The following is a 20,540-nucleotide window of genomic DNA, read 5'->3' on the forward strand; positions in this document are numbered from 1 at the left end:
GGCGACGCAGAGTTTTCTCGCATTATGGGCATCGTGGACCCCAACAACAGCGGTGCTGTCACCTTCCAAGCCTTCATCGACTTCATGTCCTCGGAAACAACCGACACGGACACCGCGGACCAGGTCATCGCCTCCTTCAAGATCCTGGCCGCTGATAAGGTGAGTGAGTGTGTGTGTGTGTGTGCAGACTGTCTTGTTTCTCGTTGGACAATAAAACCATGTGACCATTGATTTTTCTCTCCGTCTATCAGAACTACATCACGGCCGACGAGCTGAGAAGGGAGCTTCCTCCAGACCAGGCGGAGTACTGCATTGCCCGCATGGCACCCTACGCAGGACCTGACGCTGTGCCCGGAGCCCTTGACTACATGTCCTTCTCTACCGCCCTGTATGGAGAGAGCGACCTGTAGAGGAGGCAAGAGGAAGAGGAGGGCTGCACAGATGAGGGAGGGATGAAGGAAGGAAATGAGGGAGGGAGGGAGAGGAGGAAGAGGGAGGGAGAGAGTTCTTCTGTGTGTGGCCAGTAAGTGAGCTTTGTTTTGAAGGAGTGGCGGCTGTGAGGTGCCCCTGTGTGTGCCGGTTTAGAAAATTGTTGGAAATTTGAGACTGAGCTTGTTGATTGAACTTTGTAGTTAGGTTTGGCCTCCGAATGTTTTGTGTTGCAAACAGATCGAGAATAATCAATTTGTTGTTAAATGAACAGGCATATCCAGGGGCAGCTGTGGGGCAGGGCCACAGTTGCTCTGTAGTGTTGGGTCCTTAGCTTCACCCTCTCTGCCTTTGTGGGTTAAAACAGGGGAAGGGACAGGGACCATGGGAGGGGGGGGGGGGCACAAGCTAATCTGATACTTATGCTAATTTTTGTTTATTTTATTATAATTTTTTTCTTCTTGCCAGGAATGAGGGGGGGGGGGGGTCATGGTTGTTAGGTAGGGGTGGGGTTTGATGTGACAACTGGCAAGGTTTGTGTATTAGATCCTAGAGAGATATATGCTGTGGGGTCAGAGAGGGGAGGGGGGGGGGTGATGACCAACCAGAGATAAGATGACATATTTACCCATAATTCCCCTGTTGCTGGATAAGGTGACCTGTCTAACCTCAGCTCTTTTCCTCCTCCTGTCTTTATTTCGTTTTGTTTATTTTCTGGATCAGGTAGGCGGGCGGGCGGGGCTCAGCGCTGTACATACTTATTTTTTCAGTGCAAACAAAAAAAAAAAAATGACACACACACACACACACACACACACAGGCGCAGAATAATCGCAGGCTTTTCAGTAGAGTGACATTTATTAAAACAAAAAAAAAAACAAAAAAAAGCCAATGAGAGGGCAGTTTCACCGGCGGATAGGTTTGAGCTTCCAGAGGTCGTCTCTTCATCTTTTCAGCTCATGAAGTGGACGGTAGTGAACCTGCAGGGCCTCCTCCTGTACGACTCAAATGACAGGCGGCACCATGATCATCCACTAATCTCTGCTTCTGTGAAACTATTCTTTTCAGTTGGGCATCAGGTGCTTATTTAAATACAGAAACTGCTCATTTATACGACTGGAGAAGTTTTATATACCAGAAAACACACACACACACACACTCACACTCACACTCACATCATGGATGCTTTTGATTGGCTGAATGAAAGTACTTCCTGGATTTATTTGTTTGGTAGGGTTGCTATAGTAACCGCGGTGTAGAGTTCTCCCCCAGGTGAAAGTAATAAAATAAATGAATGAATAAATAAACGTGCCTGTCCCGCCCCCCCCCCCCCCCTCTCTCTCTCTTTATTCTCTCTCTAATCTCACTCGTCCTCATTTGTCTCTGAAGAGAAGGGAAAACCAAATTATTGCAAAGGAAGGAGGGAGGGGGGAAGGGGAGGGGGAGTTTTTATGTAAACATTCCAATATGTGCAAATAAATAAATAAAAAAAAGGAAATTGTTATGTATAAAAAGAAAATAACTATGCAATCATAACGTGTTCAATATCTGAGTTGTGGGGAAAGTCGCAGGCATCGATCGGGCCCTTTCTGAGCTGTCCAAATTAAGCAGGAGAGGAGGGGGGGAGGCAGAGGGGAAGGGAGTGAGAAGAAAAGCCTCGGACCAAAAGCTTGTGTTTAGTTTTTTTTTGTTTTTGTTTTTTTTCCCCCTGCAAGGTTGGAGAGAAATGAACTCTGGAATTGTGATTTTCCTTTTTTTGTACTCTTTAATATCAAACCTTATCTGCTGTACTGGAAACTGCAACGCCTTCTGTCTCTAATGATAAAGTGAGTTTCACAAAGCACACATAAAAGTTTCCTTACAAAATACTCGTGCTTGTCTGGATGTCTTTATTTTTTTTGTCTCCTGTCACTGAGACACTGGCACGGTGGGGTGAAGGTTTTCTGTCCATCCATCCGTCCTCTCTCTCTCTCTCTCTCTCTCTCTCTCTCTCCATGGTCAAAGGTCACTGTCGGGTCTCAAAAAGCAGGATAACTGTGTAATCAATATGTTTTCTATCAGGATATGATCAGTTCGAAGAGACTCGGATAAGACCTGGAGATAAAAACCAGTTTTAGGAGGTAAGTTAAACCAGTACTCTGTCTGTTACCACGGTAACGTCATCTGTCAACAGAACCTGGTCAGAAGTGGGTCTCTGTCTCCTGTCCTTTACAGAGCTGAGACCTCATCCCGTCAGTGAGTTAACAGGAAGTTACATTTGCCGCTGGGAGGATTTGAGGCTGTGACTGTTTTTTTTCCTACATGTACAAAAGCAGCATTTGTTTTTCTTTTTTTTAATATAATTATCATCAATAACACACACACCTGTTTATACATATGTGGTATTTGCTTTTTTTTAATGTCGACTCTTGCTGTGAAGAACAAACAACATTATTTCTTAAGGCTTAACTGATTTAATTGTGTTTTTATATTTAAATGTTGGTGCAACCTTGGTGGTTGGTGCTGTGTATATGTTCAAACTGACTGCAAGTAGGCAGACCTCTTTCTCAGCATCCGTTGCCATGGTGATTTATGGCTTTACGGCTTCATTGACTTGTTTTTTTTTGTCATAACAGAAACTTCCATCTCTCAGTTCAGGTTTAAACTCAGTTTGTTGAACCTTCTTAAAAAAAAAAGAGTCCAGGACGTGACAGTATGAAGCAAAGAGGCACATCTGTGATTCTGTGATCATCAGGTGATCAGGCACCTGGCACCATAATGATCATCAGTTACCCTGGTTACTGAGGATTAGAGTCAGTCCTCCTGTTTGTAATGATGTTAGTTTGAGCCACTGAAAGTGTGTTTGGAAACGTTTTGAACACATGTTGCACATAATGATGTGATGACATCACTCTGTGGAGCCAGGTCCACACACATGTAAGTTAATGTTAAAGCAAAGCACCACTTTCTAGGTTTACGCCATCTTTGATGTGGCACTGGTGGTTGTATACATGTATTTATCAGTGGCCCCATGTGACTTAATGTTGCCTGATAAATGAGATTTAAAATTCAAATCGATCAGGAGGAACTTGTGGTGTTGATGAGATGAAGGGCAGAAGTTTACTTTCAGTCGACACACACGATGATTATTAAACATGTGTCCAGGCAGGCGGTGAGACTTTCTTATATAGACCGTGAATTAAGGCAGGTTGTTCAGGTGGTAGAGGTTCAGTGTGTGTGTGTGTGTGTCACAGTGTGAATTCAGGATTTAGGTCAGATGACAGAAATGTGACACTGCTGCGAGTTTAACTTTGACTTCAGATCGGATTGATTAAACTGTTTATTCACTCACAGATCAGTAAGGAGCTTTAGTGTAAGAGGGGGAGCACGTGCTCCAACAAAGACTGTGAATGGATGAATGAATGGGTGGATGGATGAATGGATGGAGAGATGGATGATGGATGGATGAATGTATGTGTTGATGGATGGATCAATGATCGATGCATCAATCAATAACAGTCCCTGCTGCAGACCTGCTGTTTCCACCTCTCAGGTTGCACGCGCGGGGCGGAAATGGGCAGTACCCTGTGGAGAGGCGCGCGTGCAGACCCCTCTTTTAGGCTCGGAGCAGCTCGCGACCGCTGACTGACCATCATGAGCGCCTCGGTGTCACCCGAAGACATCATGTCCCCGCTGTGGTGACGTGTGTCGGTCTTTGTTTACACCCTTCCTCCTCCTCCTCTTCCTCCTCCTCCAGGCTGGCCGTGGCCGGCCCGCGCGCCCCGCAGCGGTTTGAAACCTCGCGACCTGAAGGATCCAGCGGCGCGCGGCCGCTCCACGTCTGCGCCGCCGTGGCAGGTACGATGCTCGCGCTCACCTTCACCTGCCGCGCGCTGCTCGTCTTCCTGCTGTCAGAGCCCGTTCAGACCGAGCGAGCGGCGGTGAGTCACTGCTACGTCACTGTAAACTTTAACTTTAACTTTAACTTTTAACTTTAAACTTTAACTTTAAACTTTCATTTTATTCATACCTGTGCTGCTACACTACGTCTGAGAGCAAAAATGCGCCAGGCTAAGTAATGAGGAGAAAATGGTTGAAAATTACAATAACCGCAATGTAAACATAATCGTATTATCTTGAATTATGGATTATTTAAAGGAAGAAAAGCAGCTGAAGTCTGTCTAAGATTAGCACAGTGAGATTTTAAGCTGCTGTTTGTTCTGCCTAATCAGCACATTTGTATTTATTTAACCTGCCCTTCAATCACATGTATTAATGCATTTAAGTCATGATTATTCTATAAATGTATTGTGATTGATCACAGAGGAAATTTTGTATTTGTTTGTAAAATAATTTTTTTGTTGTATAATGCCCTCACTGTCCTGGTTAGTCTACATTTATGGGCTCCTCTCCCACCTAAAAACTTTATTCAGTTAAAAAAATGTCAAATAAAAATGCAAGGTTACAAAACAGATTATGTTTTATAAGGATTATTCCTTTTTTGTCCTATAGTGCGGCAAACATACAGACAAGTGCTCCATTAAGCCCTGCACTGACCCAAACAAAGTGTGTGTGGAAATAAAGTGACCTACATGTGCAGGAAGGAGACAGAGAGCAAACTTCCCAGATCTATTATACCCCCTCACTTTTCTCCAGCCTAGAACAAAATCATCCATGTTGCTTGTTAATATGAAGCGTGTGTAATCTATGTAATTAGGCTGTCTTACTGTTCATGTTCATTAACAGACTGCCAGGTTTTATCGACTTTGGCTTGTTATTGGTTTAGTCAAACTGAACAGAGCAGTGTGGTATTGTTTTGTTTATTCTGGCTCCGTCAAACATAATATTTGTGTTCAGCATAAAGAGATTAATTCTCAGATTAGATTTAGAGGCTGTGTGTGTGTGTGTGTGTGTGTGTGTGTGTGTGTGTGTGTGTGTGTGTGTGCCTGTGTGTGTGCCTGTGTGTGTGCCTGTGTGTGTGCCTGTGTGTGCGCCTGTGTGTGTGCCTGTGTGTGCGCCTGTGTGTGTGTGTGTGTGTGTGTGTGTGCCTGTGTGTGTGTGTGTCTGTGTGTGTGTGCCTGTGTGTGTGTGCCTGTGTGTGTGTGTGTGTGCCTGTGTGTGTGTGTGTCTGTGTGTGTGTGCCTGTGTGTGTGTGCCTGTGTGTGTGTGTGTGCGCCTGTGTGTATGTGCCTGTGTGTGCGCCTGTGTGTGTGCCTGTGTGTGTGTGTGTCTGTGTGTGTGTGCCTGTGTGTGTGTGAGAGAGAGATCCCTAGAGGATAGGGGGGTAACACCAGCCAACAGGACCAAACCACAAATACACACACATTACTGCCAGGCAAATATTTAACCTGCTACTCGGGGGAAACAGACAGGTGTGTGTGTGTGTGTAGTAATCCTGTAATATGAATAATGTATGAACTAAATGACAGTGTGCTAGACAAATACAAATATTACAGCTACACCTTGAGTGCAGGTAAAAATATGATATATCAGAAAATATGGTACAATCAACGTGAATATGTATCAGAGGAATCACAAGACAGCACTAATATGTCAAGTAATACATAAATGTCACACTGTTTATGACCAGAGTTTTTTTAATATACATGTCATCCAATCTTAAGTATATCATTTAGAGTTATGGTTGTTTTGCATACAAAAAAATCTCATTTTCTGTAGCTCAGTATGTGCTTTTAGTTGAATCAGGCACGAGTTAACTAACTCCAACCTCAGTAGCAGTTAAAGAGTTGTTTTCTTTATAGTCTTCCTCTCCATTCAGCCCACGATGTGTGGAATGGCTTGCTCCTCTGGCAAGAAGAATGATGAACTTTGATGCTACAGTGAGTGTATAAAATACACCCGAGGAAGTTATGAAAGGCATGAAGAAGAGCTATGGCCCAGGTTTATTTCCCACTAGCACCTGCCTGCTCTGAAACACTGAAACATTGCTGTTGTCTTGTTCCTTTGTTCTATGCTGATAGATTATTTTCAGCTGAACATCACAGCGTCCCCCTGCTCCCAGAGTGAGCCACTGGCAGCTGTTAAAGCCTGACAGGAGCTGTAGTGCTGAATCATACCAGCATTCTGTCTTTAATCTGTTGGCACTGACAAAAAAAAGGCCTAAAAATAAGAGAGTTTTCTGTAAAATTCCTCATGTATACCTTAAAATAATGCTTTTAATGGCTAGATGTCCTTTTGGAAATTGAGTGTGTGGTTTGAAAACGGTCAGCGGTTAATGTAAAGTGCAGGTAATTTGCAGTTAATGGGTTAAATCATAGAGAAGTGCAGCTCCTAAAGCTTCATCCACACTGAGCAGCACAGTCACACTCTGTGTACCTGCAGAAAAAATACAGCGTTTCTTCATCAACAGACTAAATGTGTGTGTAGTTACAGCATGTCATCAAGCCTGAAGTGTGTGTGTGTGTGTGTGTGTGTGTGGGAGGGTGATATTTGCACACACCTAAACCCCATGAGATGTTAAACATGGTCGCCTCTCTCAGTGTGTGTGTGTGTGTGTGTCAATGATCTGCTGAACAGCAGCACAGGCAGTTTGTGTGTGTGTGTGTTTGTTGAGACACTAAATCCCGCCGCCAGGTGTGAACAGGCCTTTCAGCAGCTTCGGCGCCCTTTTCCAGGCCAAACATCACATTTCACAAAGCTCGGGAGATGAGTTTTTCTGTTTTCCTACAGCAGCCCGTCGGTGGTATCTGGAAGGTGCGAGGCATGAGAAGACAGTGGTGACTTGTTCTCGCTCTCTCTGCTGCTCGCTCACTTCCCCTCCGCTCTCTTTCTCTCTCTCTCACACACACACATACGCCTACGTACTTGTGGCTGCAGTTTTATAGGTCCAAACACACTGCTGGTAATTGTTTTAACACTGAGGACATTGTAGTTGGTGTAGTTGTACCTCACAGACAGGAAGTGGCGTTTACCCAGCACCTGGACTCCTGTCCTCGTCCCTGTACCACCACACTCTAGTCCTACCTTTTCATTGAGATCATCAGCTCCGCACACCTTTCCTAAGTTATTTGTAATTTGTTGCTCTAAATGTTTTCCCTTCCTTTTAATTACATTCCTCTATTCCCACTAACTGCTAACTCGGCTGCCTCACAGGGTAAACAAACTGCAGCGGACACTGTTTAAATGTTGGTTAAAAGTCACTGCAATTGATTTCCGTGTTTTTATTTAGTTGCAGTTTTTCTCTCCTTCCTTCTCCGTTTCTTATCGTAAGTTTTTCTCTTTCTCCTCGAGCTCTTTCTTTTGTTCTTCCATTTTTTTGTCCTCTTTCCCGCTGCTGTCATCTTCAATCAGCCTGTTCCTCATTTCCTCCATCATTGCTGGTCCACATTCCTGCTTTAAATGTGTTCTTTCCACTTCTCCCTCTCATACCTTCTTCATACTTTCCCCTGGTTTCCATGGTCTCTACTGTCCTTGTTTTTTTACTTAAAGTCAAAACATTCAGTTTTACTTAAATAAGACTTTTATGGTTGACTTACCTCAAGCTCTTTGCATACCTATTATCCAACTAACCATTTACTAGTTGGTAAATTATTCTATAAAGTTATTTAAAACTGCAACAAACATTGAATTTGTTTTCCTGCACAGACAATTAGAACATAAAGTGACACGTATGAAATAGATTTGTGGATGTTGAATCATCAAATGATGGTCATGTTTGTGTTTCATTCACATCGGCCTCTGCAGTCAACACATTAATTAATGCCTACACATTAAGGCACAGAGGTCTCATTCAACACTAAATTATGTCAACAGTGTCAGACATACCGTGGCAAATTGACTTATGTGTCTCACAGTGTGTGTTTGTGCGGGTGTGTGAGACAAAGAAGCACTGATGAAGAGTGAGAAGGCGTGCTATATATAGATGTGTGTGTGTGTGTGTGTGTTTGTGCTGAATGTGCACCAGGTCGGGTGTTTTTTGTGAGTCTGTGTGGCAGCGTGATGAATCTGTGGAGGGAAGTGTGACCCTGACCTGTGAGTGTGTTGTCAGGAGCATGTGGGAGTAATTTAGATCGCTTCTCTTTCTCCTCCTGCAAAAGTTTGTGTGATACCAAATGAAATGGGGCAGTAACAATCCTCTGAAGTGTATTCTTCCTCAGCTATGGCTGTTAAAGAACATTTTATGGAAGTAATTTACTGAACTGTTAAAGATTATTAAAGTGGTCCACTCATAAAAACAGGAAATAGCAGCCTACAGTACATGAACATGTTTCAATTGGCTCATTAGACTCACTCCAAAACGTTTTGCTGTCAGCGACTCGTTTTTACCTCCGTCCAGAAGCTCCTGTTTAACTTGAACAGATGTCAGAAAATGTCACTCTGCCTGTGTAAAAGATTTCCTGTCAGGCACAAAGCCAGCTGCCCTCCTTCCTCCTCCTTCCTCCTCCTCCTCCTCTCCTTACAGTTCCTGGCAGCAGAGGCAGCGATGGAGACATCACTCTGCAGGGAAAATGTTGCCATCCTCCCCTCAGTTAGGCCCCGTTCACACTGGAGAAAGTCATTCCAGCTAGAGAAGGATTGAGCCCAGACAGCCTTTAAGCTGGATGCATTCAGACCTATTTTCAAATCTGGCTAGCACACAGTTGTGTCCGCACTCAATCCGGCTTCATCCAGCGTGTTTGCTGTTCTCCAAACCACTAGGTGGCACCTCGTAATATGGCTAATAATGTGGCTAGCTGGATTCGCTCGCCACATTTGCGTTCACACCTGAGCCACATTTGAGCCAATCCTGCTAGATCCACCTCTCGAGGGTGGATCTAGCAGGATTGAAATCAAACTGGATTCAGCCGGATTGGAGGTGTTCACACTCGGAAAAAAACACATCTGGATTGATCTGGATGCGGCCAAATCCTGCTTAAGCCACATTTTTTCCCCCAGTGTGAACGGGGCCTTAGTGAGTTTTATCCTCTCATTAGTTTTCAGGATTGGAGTTGCGTACTCTCTGCCATCCTGAAACGTTTATATGTCGTGTTCTTGCTTCCGATTTCTATTTTTTTTTCTTCTCCAGCTTTTCCAGGTGAGACATTAAAAGTATGTCCAAGTTTATCTTTTACAAGCAGCAGTGCAGAGGCAGTTTTATTAGAGCAGAGGTGCTCAGCTGTCAGCCTGCCGTGCTCAGCAGTTTAGCTCTGTAAAAGCTGGAACAGCAGTGACACTAAGTGTGTGTGTGTGTGTTTTTGCAGCCTTTCCTGATCGCAGAGAACATGTGGCCTCGTGGTTGTGTCCTGGACTGCCAAAGGGGGCGCCACAGAGCAGTGTGCGGCAGCAATGGCAGGTTGTATAAATCGCAGTGTGCCTTTCAGAGGGCTCAGTGCATCAACACGCAGCTCCGCGTCGCTCCACGGGCTCACTGCTCAGGTACACATGACATCACACACAGTTTCCCATGATGCTCTGGTGATATGTTCACCGACCTCCTCTTTTTGTGCAGTTGTCAGCACATTTGTTTTCCGGTCAGTTGGAGCTCATGTTGATACTCTCCTCTTTAGATCTGATGCAGACAAAGTGCCAGCTGGCCCGGGCACAGGGCCTGGAGGCCAGAGCCCGCAGCAGCCATGTCAGCCCCGCAGCCGCTGTCTTTGTGCCAGAGTGCAGTCCTGAAGGTCACTACCTGCCAACGCAGTGCCACAACCAGACAGGATACTGCTGGTGCTCAACAGCTGACGGCATACCTGTCAGTGGAACCACCGTGATCCGCCTGATCCCCGACTGCACCGGTCAGATTTACTTTGTTCAGATTCAACATTCCAGTGTGTGTTAGTCTGTGGTTTTACTTTCTGCTGCATGACATTTTGTGTATTTTCCATTGTTTTCTGTGTGTTTCAGATCACATCGCCAAGCTGGCTCAGAACACTGACACAGATTCAGGTAAGAAATGATTTTTGTCCTCATTCCTGCTCCACAGTCATTAAAATGCATTCTGCACAGTTACAGTTACATACCTGTGCTTTACATTTACGGGAAGTTGTGTGTCTGCGTGTCCCTGTATGTTTCTCATTTGTGCTCATTTTCTGCCCTTTCCTGGCATAACATGCTGGTTGTTTCTCTGCCAGACACATCTGCAGAGACTTTCATTCACAGACCACCTCACAGTGCCAACAGGCCCACAAGTGTTCCTCTGTCAGATTTTCCGCCCGTTTTTCTCAGATTTGGGCTTTATATTGTTTCATTTTAAGAAAATCCAAAGGCGGCACATATAACCAATAATCTTTGTGGATTAGTAGAGTAGTTTAATATTTTTTCACATATTCTGGTTTGAATATTTGGTTTTTCTGCTTCAGTCTTGATACATTCACTCTCTTATGTTCCAGATGAGGCAGGGGAGCCTGGACCAACAGCGGACCCCAGAAAATCTGGAGGTGATAAAAACAAACTTTTCCACTGAGGACCAAAAAAACTTGATATTTTCAAGGTGAAAACTAAGACGAGTAGCTGCTCTGAAAACTGCTCTGAGCTTCATTTAGGAGCTCGGCAGATGGACCTTTAAAGTTTCTTAAAGACGTTTCACTGCTCCTCAAGGCAGCTGCATCACTTCTTACTGTTTGGTGGGGAATGGGCTTGCATTTTTTTTAATATATGGTTGAAACAAAATAATAAAGTCAATATTCATGAGGCAAAACAAAAAAATATGCTAGAAAAAATAGATATTCTCCAAGATTACAAAAGGGGTTGGCCTCTTTACTTACCTTATTTGCAACAGAAAAGAACAAGGTCAGATTTGTAGTTCTTTGCTAAAATCACCAGTACTGATAAGCCCAGGTGTAATTTGATTAGCCAGGCAAGCAGACACAGAGTTTCATGCTAACATTAGCGAGGTGAAGACATGGTTCTTGAAGTATTTGATGTCTGAGATTTTTCTCACATCAGCCTCCTCTCACACCTTTCTGTGCCTCCATTTTTTTCCATTTGTTTTGAGCTGTCAGGAAAAAAACAACAGTGTTTGACACCCACTGTCAAACTAAGTGTTGCATTTAGAGGCTGAAGAGACAGATATTTGCGTCGTGTCATCCGTCAGTCTGTTAACTGCAGGATGCTTGGGTGCAGCAGCCCGCTGTTTGCCGTGTCAGCTTAAAAGGTGTTGATGCATTGATGGAGGTTCGCAGCTTGTTTCAGTCTCTCTCACAGTGGCTGAATCAAATAGTTACAGCAGGGTTTAAGCTAACACCGAATCAGTCCTGGGTGTTACACAGCAGTCATGCTCTGCTGGAGCGACACGCTTCAGGGCTCCTGGTGCCTCAGTGTGCTCTTCACACTCAGATGATTTTTATGAAAAAATCAATCTGCCTTGTTGTTGTCTGCAGTAAAGAAGAGGGTTTGGTTGAGTATCAGTGGGATTCGTCTGTCTTGTGCCTTTGTGTTTTTTTGGTGTAAAACATCACAGACAGACAGTTCATTCATGCTATGTTACAGGATTGTTTATCTGTTTATTATTTAACATTTATTGTTTATCTGACAGTTTTATTCTCTCCTTGATCAGGGCTGACAGCTCCTCCGTTCTGGGTGACCATCCTAATGAACTCAGAGCCCAAAGGAAACCACTCAGTCAGACGACCCGCCCGTAAGAGTGCGTGAGACATTCCTCACTATGATTATACAGTTTACATACAGTAATATGACCAGAAAATGATTTCTCAGAACCTTGAGAATTGTTTTCACAAGAGTCCATTTCACTGTGGTTGTTATTCTGTTATTATAGCTTCATTTTTGTATGTCTGAAATATTTTAAATCGTTTCTGTTTCTCATGAAAATTCCAGATATACTGTAACAGAGACTGTGTGTTTGCGCTAACAGATAACCCTCAGACGTGTGAGCACGAGCGCGCGCAGGCGTTGCTGCTGTCTCGCATTCTTTCACCTTGGCAGGAAAAACGTTTCATCCCAGAATGCACCGCAGATAGTCGCTACAGCCCCGTGCAGTGTCACACTGCTACAGGTTACTGCTGGTGTGTCAGAGAGGACAGCGGCCGGCCGCTTCCAGGCACATCTGCACGGTAATCCACCAGTTTGTTTTGTTTTGTTTTGTCTTCTCTCCCCCAGCATCCTCCGCCTCCCTCTCTGCTCATCAGATCTGACTGGTTTGTGTTGCCACAGAACAGATTTCACCCTAATCATCTGATTTTACACCAATTACTGTCACTGTTCCCTAGGTAGATTTCCCTTATAGCAAAGACAGAACAAATCAGGATAAATTGCGTTTGGGCTGTTTTGTTCTCAGGGGTTTTTTATCAATGTTTTTGCTGCTTAAAAATCCTGAGAGGAAGCTGGAAAATGTTTCCTTGTGAAGTGTTTCTGGTTCAGTGGTGCGAGAAAAACTCCCTGCGGCCTAATATTTTTTATTTTTTTTTGTTGCACAGCATTTGTACTGCATAAGTATTTCATCATACCAGTTACAGGACTAACAAAACTGTTTTTATCCTTTTTTTTCCTGCTTGGCGCCAGAGTGTTGTGTTGTGTTGTGTTGTGTTGTGAGTGTTGTGTTACACGAACAGACGAGAGAGGTAAAGTTTGCATTTTTGAGAAAATTAAGATAAATTTGACTTTCGGTAGGAATCGCATCCCAGACTGCACTGGGGCAAGGGAAGCACCAACAGACACCAGGCCGAGGAAACCTCTACAAGGTCATTCACATCTTTTATTAGTGTTTTTCATCAGTATATTTTCAAATATTCTGTAAAATAGAAATATTTGAAGCAGTTTATTGGTTCAAATACTCCCCATCCTGCTTTTTTTTTTAATTTATAAATCGTATCCTGTTCTTTCAGGGTGTCCCGGAGCTCGTAAGAAGAAGAAGCTGTTCCTAAAAAATCTGGTCAGAGCTCTGCAGCTGGAAGCAAAGCATGCTGGGAACCTGAGTCCACACCTGTAAGTCTGTCTACATCACAGTCAGTTCAGTGATCATTGTAGGTGTCAAACTCAAGGGCAACATGGCAACAATAATGGCAACAATCAAAGGTAGGTGATCATAGTCCGGGAGCTGTTTCTGAACTGATGACATGACAGACTTGATGTGTTTGATGTTAGCTTGTGGTAGATAGTGATAGTGTCTTTTCCAACTGAGGTGACCTTTATAAAATAAAACAAAATAAAATAAAATAAAATAAAATAAAATAAAATAAAATAAAATAAAATAAAATAAAATAATAAAAATAAAAATAAAAATAAAATAAAATAAAATAAAATAAAATAAAATAAAATAAAATAAAATAAAATACTGTATGTATCCCAAGCTGGGAAATGTCGCTATTGAAGCAGCAAAATACAGGCACTCAAGCATACTATAAAATAAGGATGCAAAGGGGCTGCGATACCATTTGGAAAGGACAAATGACAAAACTTTGTGTGTACTTGTGTGCTTGCTTTTGTAACATGACATAAAATCAGTTCACCTGCTTTTCAATATGAGCAGGATATTTAATAAGATGTTGAATGTAAAACATGTTAGACTTCAGTGGATCCGTACATTTCCCTCTGGTGTGTTGCATTGCTGAGAAATGAAAACCACTTTCACACTCGAGTGAATCAAGCACCTGATTAACTGATAAAACCTGCTGGAAGAACAGAATAAGTCCATCTGTTTCTCCATGTTTCCCAATCAATGTTTGAGTCTGTCTGTACTTACCTCTCCTCTGCCATCTGTTTTTTTTTCTTGCAAACATCTTTTTAGGCTCATGTTTTCACGTTCATACCTTCCTGTTCGCGTGTTCTCTTCATTTTCATCCATCTGCGCCTCATCCTTCATTTTCTCCAACAGCTATCACACACACAATTTCATATCCACCATATTTCTCCCTGATACCTTTGCAGGTAAATGAGTTCCAGGTTTGTTTGTGCTTTGGTCTGACACAGTAAATTGAAGCTGTGTAAGTAATAAGGAGAGCCTCGCAGCCACCTAGTGAATTTGTTTTCCAGCAGGCTGCGGTGTCCTCGTGAAATGGGATATTTATTGAGTTCTGCAGGAACACATAGTGAAGAGACCTGGCAGCATTACATTTGATTGAGCTGTGAACCTTCGGGAACACTTTGTCAGATCTGAGTGCAGGCGTCTGAACTGCTCGGCGCACTTTGTGGTATAAACGATATTCTCACTGCTGCCTCCTGATCCTGATGCTTTTTATCAGTTTTATTCCAAAGGTGTGGATGCATTTAGAAAGTAATTTTTCTGCACAATTTTCCGAGTCATTTACATCCCTCAACTCATTGATTCTCTGTTTTCCATCAGGGCCTCAACCTCGTCTGCTTCCAACTCTTCATATACAAACACTACATCCTCTGCTACTCCTTCCTCTTCTTCCCCTCTGGACCTGGATCCATCTGCTGTTCCAGAAGTTGAAGAGACGTCCAGCTCAGACGTGGCACTGCGATGGCACTTCAGTCAGCTGGACATGGACTCAAGCGGGGTGCTCAGTGAGCGCGAGGCTCGGCCACTCCGTCAGTTCCTGCGTCGGAGGCTGAAACCGCGGCGGTGCATCAAGAAGTTTGCTCAGTACTGTGACGGGGATGGGGACCGAGGGCTGACTCTAGAGGAGCTGAGGGTCTGTCTGGACCTCTGAGGTGAGTTAGACCTGACCGGTGTGTGTGTGTGTGTGTGTGTGTGTGTGTTTTTTCCACTCACTTTTGCAGAGATAGAGTAGATGTGGGATTTATAAGATTAGAGCTCAAACAGCAGTGTAGTCAAGCAGAAAGCAGGGCTCACGGTGTGACGGTGCCACCTGCTCTGAGACAATCAACCAATTAACCTGAATCAGAACAGGTGCAGCAGCTGGCGTGTGGAGGGGAACCGAGCCCCCCGCTTCGCCTCCAGCTGGTGCTCGGTGCAAACCTGCTCATGCTGTAGACGCCTCATTTAGTTTGTGACAGCCGGCCAAGTTGTTGAAGTGTCTGCTGACGTCCATCATTTGTCCTGATTTACTGTCCTCACCAAAGAGTTAATGTAATACTGAAGGTTTATCTGTTGACTAGTGAGTCCACTCTTTAACTTTAGAAACAGCCAAGGACACTCGGTTATATCGTCACAGTACCTCGGATGTGCTGTGTCCTTTGTCTAATCCAGTCCTGCATTATTGGCACCACATGCAGTTAAAGAGTTAACACTGCACTGCTCTCCTGTTTGGCTGGCAGTGCACAATGATTCCTCTTCTTTTTACTCAGGCCTGCTGTCTTCAGTATCCCTGAAAGTCCAGACAACGAAGAGCATGCGTGAAATATCAAGTAGGATTTGTAGTCCACCGGACGCTAGCTGGTAAATGAACAGAAAGTGTCCCTGAAGGGACGGTCCTCAGGATGCAGGAGGACTGATCGTCACTGTTGATACAGAAATGTGTAAGCAGCATGTCGGTGTTGCTTGTAGTGAGTCTTTTAAGCACTCTAATCTTTGATAGTGTATCACTTTTTATACACTTGGTGGAGTGATATTATCTAATAGTGTAAAAGTGTGCACAGCTGCCTCTGCACACGCATGGCTGTTAATGTGCGTCCTCATTGGTCCACTGCTTGAGATAAAAGCGTCTTTTTCTTCAGGTTGTTTTTCCCAGGAGAGCCGAGCAATTCGGGCCGGCTGCCAGACAAATTACACCCACCAACGTCTGAGTGTTTATGTACCTTCATGAAATCAAAACAAAAGTGGGCAACGCTTAAAAAGGTCTGCTTGTCAGCGAGCTATCGGTCACAGCTCGGCCGTGACACCGACTCACTAATCAGGCGGCCGCAGACGGCCGTGACAGCTCCACGGATGTGTGTGTGTGTGTGTGTGTGTGTGCATCAACATGAGTCTGAGTTTTATTACGAGTGTGTGAGGTTCAACTCAGTTTGGACAAAGAGTCTGTTTCTACATGAATATTTCTTCCACTTCTGTTGACATATAAAAAACTAAATATCTGGTTTGTACAGAGCGCTTACATTAACATGAATCACTTGATTATACAGTGTAATCTGTGCACGGAGGAGGAGTGAAGGATGGCAGAGAACAGGAGCATAATGTGGGTCATTGTATGTTATATTGACACTCATTTGGGCCCACAGGCTCAATTATCAAGCTTTGACACGCTTCATGCTCATGTGGAGTGAAATGGTGCCGCTCGCTCTGCTCACATGTTTAGCTGTGTGTCTGTTGAGGTGTCTTCTTCAGTAATGGCGTCTGTTGAACATTTTCTATCCATCCATCCATTTTCTTCTGCATATTCGGGGTTGGGTCACGGGAAACCCAGACCTCCCTCTTCATGGGCACCTCCACTAGCTCATCATCTGGGAGGATACCAAGACATTCCCAGGCCAGCTGAGAGATATAAGTCCTCTAGCATGTCCTGAGTCTGCCGTGGGGCCTCCTCCCAGATAAATATGTTCTGAACATCTCGCTGGGGAAGCACACAGGGGTTGGTCATTTTCATAACTTATATTTTTATTGAAGAAAACTTTATCATTTGATCACCAAGCCTTGGACGAGATGCTGGAAGTGAGGATGCAGAGTCAGTGGATGGATGATGGAAACCTAGACACCCTGAACGTTCAAAGAAATGAAGTGGTGATGGAGAGGAGCAGAGTAGCACATCTGAAGAAGTGAGAAATACTGCTGCATGTTGCTGACATCAAACTGAGGTTTGGTGAGACATGATCATGAAACTAGAAGAGCAGAAACAGAAGTAAAGCGCAGATGTTCAGCATGCTCGAAAAATCAGTAGAAGGTAAGTGTTGCTTTCTGATTAAGTTAAAATAGGTTCAGGTAAGAAGAGGAGGAAAGAAGGAAGGAAGATAAGACTCGGTGAAGGGGCATCGTAAAGTCATTTTAGTCGAGCAGGAATACAGCAGACAGAGAGGAAGAAGGGAAGCAGTGGGATGAGGAGCAGCTGATAATTCAGAGATTGAGGCGGGTGGAGCATTAAACTAACGTGTGCCTGGGAGAGATAACTCTGACCTCTGGCAGCACCCAGCGGACTGCTGAGCTCCCACAGAATGAGCCTGTTTCTGGGTGGAGTGTTTATAATGTTCATTCTGTCTTTTCTTTCAGAGTCACAGAGAATCCAGACGAATCACCTGATACCAAAGGCCGACTCATTTCCTCTCTTATCTTCACTTTATTCATCCATATCATCATTTTCACACCAACACTGATTAAAACAGAAATGCCGTCTGTTCTCCGTGCCCTCATTACAGCCGGCAGCAGAGCTCTTCAGGAGCTTTTTCTTCTCAGATTCCCACAGGTGCAGAGTTAAGATACAACCCTGATGGTCACATGAATCCTCCCCCTCCTCCCTGTCTAACCTCCAGGATCCTCCCCCTTTCTCCTGTAACTATGGATTATATATCAGATCTGATATAATAATATTAATATTCTTTCTTCTTTGTTATAGCAAAGCTAATTTTACTAAAGCTCTTATACTAAAATACATTATATATTATATTTCTCTGATCTGTTTAACTTTTCCTCATTCTCACTGTCGTTTCCTCCTCAAACCTGCAGCTTCTTCTTCTCCTTTGTACATATTTTCCTTCTACATGCATGTATTATATATCGACAATATATTAAGTAATTACTATCACCTCATTGGTTGCTTCTCATGTGATTTCTGTATGTTTGTAAATGTGATTTAAATAAAATAATGTTGCCCTCGGCCCTTTTTTTGTTTAATGAATCTCTGTGTCAACACCGTGTCTGTCAATATCAATCAGTGGATGTGAATGGATTCGTCTCGGTGTTGTTTATTTGGTTTGCTGGGAAGGGCGCTGGTTGCCACAGCAACAGCTGTCCTAATCTTGGTCTTCTAATAAACAAATCAACAGATAAACAGGGAAGAATGGAGGACGAGTAAACCTTATTTCCCCACGCTGTCTGAGGTCATCACTCTGGCTAAATGTGATTGGACAGGATTGTGATTAGGCGCTGATTGCGATGGTGTGACCTGTGTGTTGACTATCAGGAGTCTTAACACTGCTGCTGTCAGTCATAAAACCTACAAGCACACCCTGAGAACCAGTGCTGTGTGTTCTGTCTGCTTTTCTGTGCTTTAAGGTCAGCCTGGAGGGGTCAAAGGTCAGCGACAAAGCATTTGTTTGCTCCTGAAGTAGCTATAAAAACAGCAAAAAATCTTTAAAGGGACATTCCAACCAAAAATGAAACATTTCCCTCCTCCGTCTGCTGACCACACCCTGGTCTGTCCACTGTGTTACAGAAGACTGTGGTCTGAGCAGCAGATGGCGCTCTGGCACTGATGAGAGAGCAGCACCTCCAGTAGGCAAGGGAAACTTCTGCAGTCACACACACACACACACCACGACTCCCGAGACACACCCTAATAATACAATCCACAGCAGAACTGATGGATCTTTCAAGCTGCTGAAAGATTTCACAACCATAGATTTTATAATAATACAAACTGATCACCAGACGAAAGCGAGCAGAGTTAGAGCCGCAAGCCCCTCAGGCACGCACTCAATATGGATTGTATAAATGAAATGGTACTGATATGAATTATAGATGAGCTGCTGCATGTAAATGTATGGGTTTGTAAATGTTACAGTGGGTGGAGGTGAAGAGTGTGTGTGTGTGTGTGTCGTGCTCCACTCAGCCCATGACTAGCAACAAATAAACGGCCTTCGGGTTACGCAGAGGCATCAATCTGCCGAGGATTTCAGAGCAGTAACACACACACACACACACACAGAGTGGAACCCCCAGACATTTGCATGCAGAGATTAATCCATAATTCATCCCAGTAAAATCCATACCTGCCACTTTCTCCTCTTTTGTTCAAGAGGCCATGTGGACAAACAGCATAATTCTTCTAGCAGCCTGACTTCTGTGGACCCGTTTTAGTGAAGGTCAAAATAACTCACACTGAAAAGTGACATATTCATTTCTCATTGAAGTGATGACGTACTGAAGTTGTTGTTAGGAGTCCAAGCTGTTTTTCAAAAAGTAAAAAATAAAAAAAACACCACTTGACTCTCTGGACTCTGGCCTTCCTGCCTCGTTTCCCCCAAGTTATCCACAAAACCATCATGGAAGGCCCAGGAGGGGGGAACTCCCACTGTCTGCACTTCCTGTTTGTCAGAGAGTGTGTTTGATATCTTTTTCTGTCTTTTGATTTTGGAGACTTTGGAGCTGGAGCCCAAAAATGGACCTTCCATGAAGACTGGAATAGACACAGAAACAGTTTTAGATGATATTTGGAAGGTCTGGAAAAATACTGTTATATAGATATTAGATCACACACCATGAGTAGATACACAGTGATTTAACACATGCTAATTTGAACATTATAAATCTGAAGACCTAATTTGAACTGACCTGACCAATCCTCATCCATTAGTAGAATGCTGGTGTGTTGTTGTAAAACTTAGTGTCAGGCAGAAGATGTGTATAATAAGGAGTGAATCTTTGTTTTAGCATTTTAGAGAACTGCAGTCAGAGGTGGATGTGGGCAGCAGCAGCTTCATTCACCTAGCAACAGACACTACACTACATTAACTTATCTGAGGCCTGCGGAGCAAAACAAAGTAATAAGAAATGTATTTTTATGTTGAGATCTCCACATTCAGCCTGTGATTTCCTGCTTCAGTTTGTTCAGTGGATCCTCTCAATGCTTAAATAAATGTGGTTGGAATATCAGTCAGCAGGGTTGGTATACAGCAGTTATGGGGGAATTATTAATATAGGGATGGAGAGCCAGGAGGGCCCTGAGGTGTGTGGGAGTAATGGTTCTGGTTTCATAGGGAGGAGGTCTCTCCTTCGTTCCCAACAGGACACTGATAACGGGGAATGCACCTGTACCACTTCCTGTCCCGGTGATTAAGCTGGTCCTCCAGTCTCCATGTGACAGTCTGAACTAAACTCAGAGTGCGGCACAGACAGACGTGGTGTTGAACTCCTCAGGGGCCTCAGCACAGATGGCTGGAGCCAGAGGCAGCGTTTGTACCTTCGTCTGCCGTGGAGGAGCTCTGCTTAATGAACTCAGATTTGTTATGATGTAACCAAACTTTGAGGCCATTAAAGTGTCTGGTAGACAGAATCAATTTCATATTTGGAGCCATGCAGCAATGCAGTCTGTGCTGACATCCCAGTGATGGGGAGAATCCTCATTAGGACCACGAATTAGTCCCATCCCAGAGGAGTAGGAGCCAAT

General features: G+C 43.9%; 2 protein-coding genes across 3 annotated transcripts in view; both read left to right on the forward strand.

Annotated features, from left to right (window-relative positions):
- Positions 1 to 1,343, forward strand: part of actn4 (actinin, alpha 4) — a 38,842-nt gene extending 37,499 nt beyond the window's left edge. For both annotated transcript variants that reach the window (XM_028418722.1, XM_028418721.1), the window contains exons 21-22: positions 1 to 159; positions 252 to 1,343. In XM_028418722.1, the coding sequence (XP_028274523.1) occupies positions 1 to 159; positions 252 to 410 (318 nt within the window). In that variant the 3' untranslated portion in view covers positions 411 to 1,343. The remainder of the gene's footprint in view (positions 160 to 251) is intronic.
- Positions 1,344 to 4,271: 2,928 nt separating this feature from the next.
- Positions 4,272 to 17,690, forward strand: LOC114445171 (SPARC-related modular calcium-binding protein 1-like). Its single transcript, XM_028420130.1, has 12 exons — positions 4,272 to 4,349; positions 9,434 to 9,442; positions 9,609 to 9,783; positions 9,915 to 10,142; positions 10,252 to 10,293; positions 10,737 to 10,784; positions 11,903 to 11,989; positions 12,218 to 12,416; positions 12,973 to 13,043; positions 13,188 to 13,287; positions 14,645 to 14,976; positions 17,426 to 17,690. The coding sequence occupies exons 1-11, from the start codon at positions 4,272 to 4,274 to the stop codon at positions 14,973 to 14,975; spliced, it is 1,368 nt and encodes a 455-aa protein (XP_028275931.1). The 3' UTR covers position 14,976; positions 17,426 to 17,690.
- The last annotated feature ends 2,850 nt before the right edge of the window (positions 17,691 to 20,540 follow it).

The sequence above is a fragment of the Parambassis ranga genome, chromosome 13 (genome assembly GCF_900634625.1).
Source record: "Parambassis ranga chromosome 13, fParRan2.1, whole genome shotgun sequence".
Lineage (NCBI taxonomy): Eukaryota > Metazoa > Chordata > Actinopteri > Ambassidae > Parambassis > Parambassis ranga.

Excerpts from the sequence above, each read along its gene's own strand:
- LOC114445171 (XM_028420130.1), top strand. The coding sequence starts at position 4,272 with ATGCTCGCGCTCACCTTCACCTGCCGCGCGCTGCTCGTCTTCCTGCTG. Across the intron at positions 10,143-10,251 it reads CCTGATCCCCGACTGCACCG|ATCACATCGCCAAGCTGGCT; the intron begins GTCAGATTTACT and ends TGTGTGTTTCAG. Across the intron at positions 10,294-10,736 it reads GAACACTGACACAGATTCAG|ATGAGGCAGGGGAGCCTGGA; the intron begins GTAAGAAATGAT and ends CTTATGTTCCAG.